This window comes from Mustela lutreola, chromosome 1 (assembly GCF_030435805.1).
Source record: "Mustela lutreola isolate mMusLut2 chromosome 1, mMusLut2.pri, whole genome shotgun sequence".
Classification (NCBI taxonomy): Eukaryota; Metazoa; Chordata; class Mammalia; order Carnivora; family Mustelidae; genus Mustela; species Mustela lutreola.
The window spans coordinates 274,005,335-274,011,614 of NC_081290.1; the positions used below are offsets into that span (position 1 = coordinate 274,005,335).

At 33.7% G+C, this 6,280-nt stretch overlaps 1 protein-coding gene across 1 annotated transcript; it reads left to right on the top strand.

The window, feature by feature from the left end:
• The first annotated feature begins 4,453 nt into the window (after positions 1-4,453).
• LOC131822306 (olfactory receptor 4A16-like) lies at positions 4,454-5,365 on the top strand. The gene has a single exon (XM_059158770.1). It carries the CDS (start codon positions 4,454-4,456, stop codon positions 5,363-5,365), a length of 912 nt encoding a protein of 303 aa, XP_059014753.1.
• Positions 5,366-6,280: the final 915 nt, after the last annotated feature.

Below are 6,280 nucleotides of genomic sequence, written 5' to 3' on the forward strand. Positions count from 1 at the left end.
AGAGGGAAAAGCAGACTCCTGCTAAGCAGGGAGCCAGGACTCCATCCTGTGACTCCAAGATCATGACTTGAGTCAAAGGCCATTGCTTAACCACTACTACCTGACTAATTGTTCTTGGCAAAAACTTAGTCTTTTTTTTCTCTAGGGATTTCCCTGTGAAGAAAACTGTCCAGAGGAGTTTACTGTATTTGAATTTGTTCCAAATATTCTAATAAGCTAATCTATAATGGTCTTACATTCTCTTTCATTGAAAACAGTAGTGATGTGTAAAGCTATAGGCTGTGTTCTGTGCATATAAATGGAAGGACTATTTTCCTGTTATAATGGCCCAAGAGATTTCTGACAACTCAAATATCTGCCTAGGCCGGAGTTTCTCTTCATTCCCTAGATGTTTCCTTGATATATTTTCCTGTGCATAGATATACTTCATTGCTTGTGCAAACATATGGGAGACTCCGGTTCTCTGGGATGAAGCTGGGGAAAGGTAGAAACATGATTTTCATTATGGAAGCAGCCTTAGGAATATGTTTTGAATGACTGAATAGATAAAGAATTCTCTTACTATGTGAAACATTGCTCAGTCATTGATCTTCTGGGAAGCAAATTCCAGAATTTACTTTGTTAGGCACAGAGACATATTAATGTCCAAACACATGAATGAAATACTTTTTGGGTTACCTCATCATAACTGCCTAATAAGAGATTCATTTAAGTAACTAGTTTAAGGTTATTTAAAAAATTGAGGGTTTTTGTATCGGCAGATAAGGGTTTGGCCAAGTTAACTTCTACTAATTAGGCCAATTTTTGCATAGTTTTCAAACATAGCAGCTTTTTCTTTCCCTGATGACATTTTCCCAGCAAGTGAGTAGTTCAACTATTTTTGCACAGTAAATATTTATTGTATTTAAGTGTGTTTATATTCTAGACATCCACATGGATAGTTTTGCATTCATCTGAAAGACTGAGATGATAGGAAGCCTGCATGGAAATGTGGAAAATGTGACCACTTGGAACCATTTCTAGATGTACTGATTAACCAAGCATTATTATATGTTCTATGGTCACACACAGATATGCAAATTATCTAGTTATCCACACTGAAAGAAGCACTGATTTTAAAGACCAAAGAAAAGACCCAAGTCCTTAAAACAGCCAAGGTATACTCAACGAAAATTCATGTGATTTACTTAACTATAGGTAGTGTCTTATATACCATATATTTTCATTGGAGGAATTCTGAATTAAGCTAGCAAAACTGAAATTAGCCAGTGTATATAAATGTATTTGGTTTTAGTATTGTAGCCTGACAAATGTTTATTGTCAATTTGACAAATAACAAAGGGGAAAAGGTAAAACATTAAAAAAAATTTTTTTTATTTATTATGAGAGAGAGAGAGAAAGGGAGAGAGAGAGAGAGAGGGAGAGCACACAGGTAGGGGGGCAGAGGGAGAGAACCTCAAACAGACTTTATTTTAGTTTAAAATGAACTAATGGATTTATAAATAACCTTGGTTCATGGGCTATTATATTTTACATAATATGCCAATATTTATAATTACCATTAGATTATTTAAGAATTGCATATCATATCAAGTGTGTTGGAATATAAAAGAATAAATATTCTCTTCTGGAAGCTTGATGTGGGCTGATATGTATTAATCTTAAATTTATTATAGAAACCATATTTGTGTATATTCATGAAGAAACTCATGTTCAGGTAAGTAAGTTTTGGCCACTTAGACATAAAGCTATAATTATAAAGTACTATATTATTTTGTACCATGGGATTTTAATTGACCTTTTAAAGACATATCTATAAGAAACTATGTAAATTATGCTTTTAAAATAGAGCCATGTTAACTCAGCGGTTTTAGTTATTAAAGTCCCGGAACACCATCTGTCAGTTTTTATAGTATCAAATCTTCAATGACTTAAACTGTGGAAAATAGTTTGAATACCTAGTTTCTACATGTGAATAATTTAACTGGCTAATAGAAGATTTATCCTGGTGAAATCCAACATCGGGTATTAACAAGAGGACACTATTTCCTGAAGAAAGTAGGGACTGAAAAATAATAACTGGATATAGACTGCCTTATAACCTTATATTCTTCAATAGGTGTGGCTTTGTCAATCTAGAGCTTCAACAGTGATAGAACTCTTAAACCAAATGGAATAATCATGTGAATGAGGTATGTGTACTATTCATCATACGTGGCTACTAAGGAAAGCTCAATCTTCTCCAGCACATGGCCATGGGAATAGAATCAACTTGTCTATATTTGAGGTTTAGTAATTCTGCAATTTTCCTGACCATTGAATAACCTAAAAGTTTAGGTGTATCTGAGGCTGTACAATTCTTTTCTCTTTTAATTTTATCCTTACCATCAGATGTAGGGTCTCTGGGAAAAGAGTGTTTTTATTCTTTTTGAATTTTCCTTTTTTCCCTCCTTTACTGAGAAGTACTGTGCATTGAATTGTTATGATTCCCCCAAAGGCCTCCTGAGTGACCCTGTAAGCCTCAGGGGGTTTGGCTTCTAGTATTCTCTCACTAAAGGAGATCTTTCTGAATAAGATTTTTTAAAGAATACTAAGGTTATTTAATTATCACATTAATATTTTTTTTAACCTATGGATATTCATTTCTTAAATATAATTTTTCCTTCCTGATTTGATACTTCTTTTCTACCTTTTTTTCCTCTAGATTTATGTTTGCATCTAGTCAAGATACATTTCATCATAGATAATTATTACTACACATATGCAAGAAAATAGGTAATTCCTACAGCATAAAACCTTATCCTATGCACAAAAAAGGGGTTCATGACTTATGGATGCACTATTCTCTTTTTATCAAGAGTATGTTGTCTATTATTCTTGTCAAACTGACAAAAATCCAGATGATTTGTTCTGATGTAATTTAATAGTGAAATATTCAAGAACATTAATAATACTATAATTTACTGAGCTTTTACCAGGTGCCAGGCATGTTCTAGGTGACCACATTATTCGTCACTGTGCTATGTTCTTTCTATAAGGTTGTTTTGGGTCTTAAATATGAATAAGAGACTCATAGTCATTATCTGGTCTTTGCAATGATCAAATCCCATCTGCCACTGAATAGCATTTTTAAAGTAACAGTGATAAGCTCAGAAATTTTTATCTAATTATAAGAATATGAAAAAAGAAAAAAAAATGTCAGCAAGGTGATGGGTATTAAGGAAGACATGTGTTGTGATGAGCACTGTGTGCTTTACGCAGCTAATGAATTGTTGAACACTACATCAAAAACTAAAACTTCTAAATGTAATTACAAGTCTGTCTCAGTCTGCTCAATGGAAAATAAAGTGATTGAACTAGGTAATCTCAGAATCCTTTCCTGTCCAACTATCTGTGATAATTTTCAGGCAGTCCCACCTCTTCTATTATATGACATTTTAAACAAATTTTATTATGTTCAATTAATCATCACATAATACATCATTAGTTTTTCCTCCCTCACTAACTTATTTTTACCGTAAGGATTTTGAAAAAAATACCAGGGACTGATGTAACAATTTGTGAAAATTGCAGGTCAGTTCATCTTAGTTCAAATATATTTGCTGAAAATCTAGATAGTGTATGTGTGTTGAGAATTGTGAGGTAGGCAAAAATTAAAGGGAGAGAACTCCCAACTCCTTAAAAAGCTGATAGAGAATCAGACCAAGTCATTGTGAAAGGGAATGATGTACTAAATAATTTTGTAGTTGTTGGATACACTTCAGTCTAGTTGTTATGTCAAAGTCTAGTCTGAACATCTAGTAATGGGATCTAGTCTAATCTGAACATCTAGTAATGGGATACTGTAGTATTAAGTGAATTATTAAGAAGATGCTACTTTTGGTGCTAGATAAATCACATTTTAAAGGTACTTACTGCAAATACTACTGCCTCAAAGGACTGACTCTATGCTGATTTGTGTAGTTTATTGCCATTACCAAAAGTAAATTTCTGGAGAGCAGGAATCATGTCCTTGGTTTTGACTGCTGATTTCTGTGCTGAAAACTGACAGAGTTTCAATAGTATGTATTATACATAAAATAATATAAATAAAAATATAATATAAATAAATATAAATTCAATTAATATAGATATACAATGTAAATCTATTACTATATTTGGGCTTTTGATTATTCTTTTCTGTAGATGCTCCTTTAAAACTTAGAGAAAGAACTTACTTTCCAGCCAAAAATATCATCTGAAGAAAAATCGGGTTGTCAAGGAAAGACTTTTTGGAGGAAGAACGCAATAAATATCATTAAATATTTATTGTGTGTGAACTGCTATAGAAAACGACATAACAGTGAAGATGTGCTCTTAACAATGGACATATTTATGGTCATGTTCATGATTTCATTACAGGTCTTGTTCTCCTGAGCTCTCATTCCTGAAACAGGCCTTATAGAAAGAGTTCATGGGAAATAATAATAATGTGACAGAATTTGTCCTTCTTGGCCTCACTCAGGATCCTGAGGGACAAAAAACATTATTTGTCATGATTTTCCTCATCTACATTGTGACAATGGTGGGCAACCTACTCATTGTGGTGACAGTTTTTGGCAGCCCCTCTCTGGACTCCCCCATGTACTTTTTCCTCGCCTATCTGTCACTTATGGATGCTGTTTATTCCACTGTCATCTCACCCAAATTGATTATAGACTTACTCTGGGACAGAAAAACCATTTCCTTCCAAGCTTGCATGGGCCAGCTCTTTCTAGAACACCTCTTTGGGGGTTCTGAGGTCTTCCTTCTGGTGGTGATGGCCTATGATCGCTATGTGGCCATCTGTAGGCCACTGCATTACTTGACTGTTATGAATCGACAGGTTTGCATCCTGCTGTTAGTGGCAGCCTGGATTGGAGGTCTTGTGCATTCTATGGTTCAGCTTCTTTTTGTGTATGGCCTCCCATTTTGTGGCCCTAATGTCATCAATCACTTCATCTGTGACATGTACCCATTATTAGAAATTGCCTGTACTGACACTTATTTGATAGGCCTCACTGTGGTTGCCAATGGTGGAGCAATCTGTATGGTCATCTTTATCTTTCTGCTCATCTCCTATGGAGTCATTCTCAATTCTCTTAAAAGCCACAGTCTTGAAGGGAGGCGCAAAGCCTTGTCTACTTGCAGTTCCCACACCACAGTGGTTGTCCTCTTTTTTGTTCCCTGCATTTTCATGTATGTTAGACCTGTTTCCAACTTTCCCATTGATAAATCCATAACTCTGGTTTATACAGTGATTACCCCCATGTTAAATCCTTTAATATACACTTTAAGAAATTCAGAGATGAAAAATGCTATGAAAAAATTCTGGTGTAAAATTTAACCAAAGAAAGAATAAGAATGTGTCACCTACAGTGAACACACATTAATTATAAAGCAAGAAAAAGGTAATAAATTCTAATAATACATTTAAGCAATTCAATGGGTTCTCTAGAGATATATTTTTTAAAAATTTATACAAAGACATCAAAAAGTAGAATAAACTGTCTTTTGAGGTAAGAATCAATCTAATCAGTAAATTCTGGAGGATGACTAAAAGGCACAGGTATAAAAAAAGGCACATGTATTTGTCCTATTGTAAGTAAAAATAAAATTAATTTCACTTTGTAGTCTTATTTATCTTGACATACTGAAATGAGAATTCAGAAACAAGATTTTTTTTTTTTAATTTAAAATGTGAAAAACAAACTGCCTTTGAAAATTTGCTATCACCCAAATTAATGAGAAAGCAATTTGGCTAATACTTAGAACAAATTACTAGGGCCAAAGGAGTGCCTTCTAAATTTTAATGTTCATTATTCTATCAGCATGTTCTATCAGCATGGCAACTTTCTGTAGCTGTGTTATGCATCCTGTCTTTAAGATTATTTCTGTTCCTCAGGTTAATGCTTATGCTTTTGCACTTCAATACCATTTATATGGAAGATGATATTGTGTTTGTTTTAGACACTGTCGATGAATAATTTTGTTAAGTGGGATTTGGATGTTTTCACAGGTTGGGATGAAAATGTATGGGACAGCTAATAATAAAAATATTCTAATTCTTTACTTGAGCACAGAAAACCATACTAATCCAAGTTATAAACATTTTCATGGTATTCCTCATTAGCTTTTTTTACGTTATTACCATTCTTCAAAGAGTAGATAGAACTGCTTATTTTGTCTGCATGATACTGAAGATCAGGGTAAAGAAATGCATTATTTTTCATAATAGTGTGTTCCCCCAAAGTTGTATTCA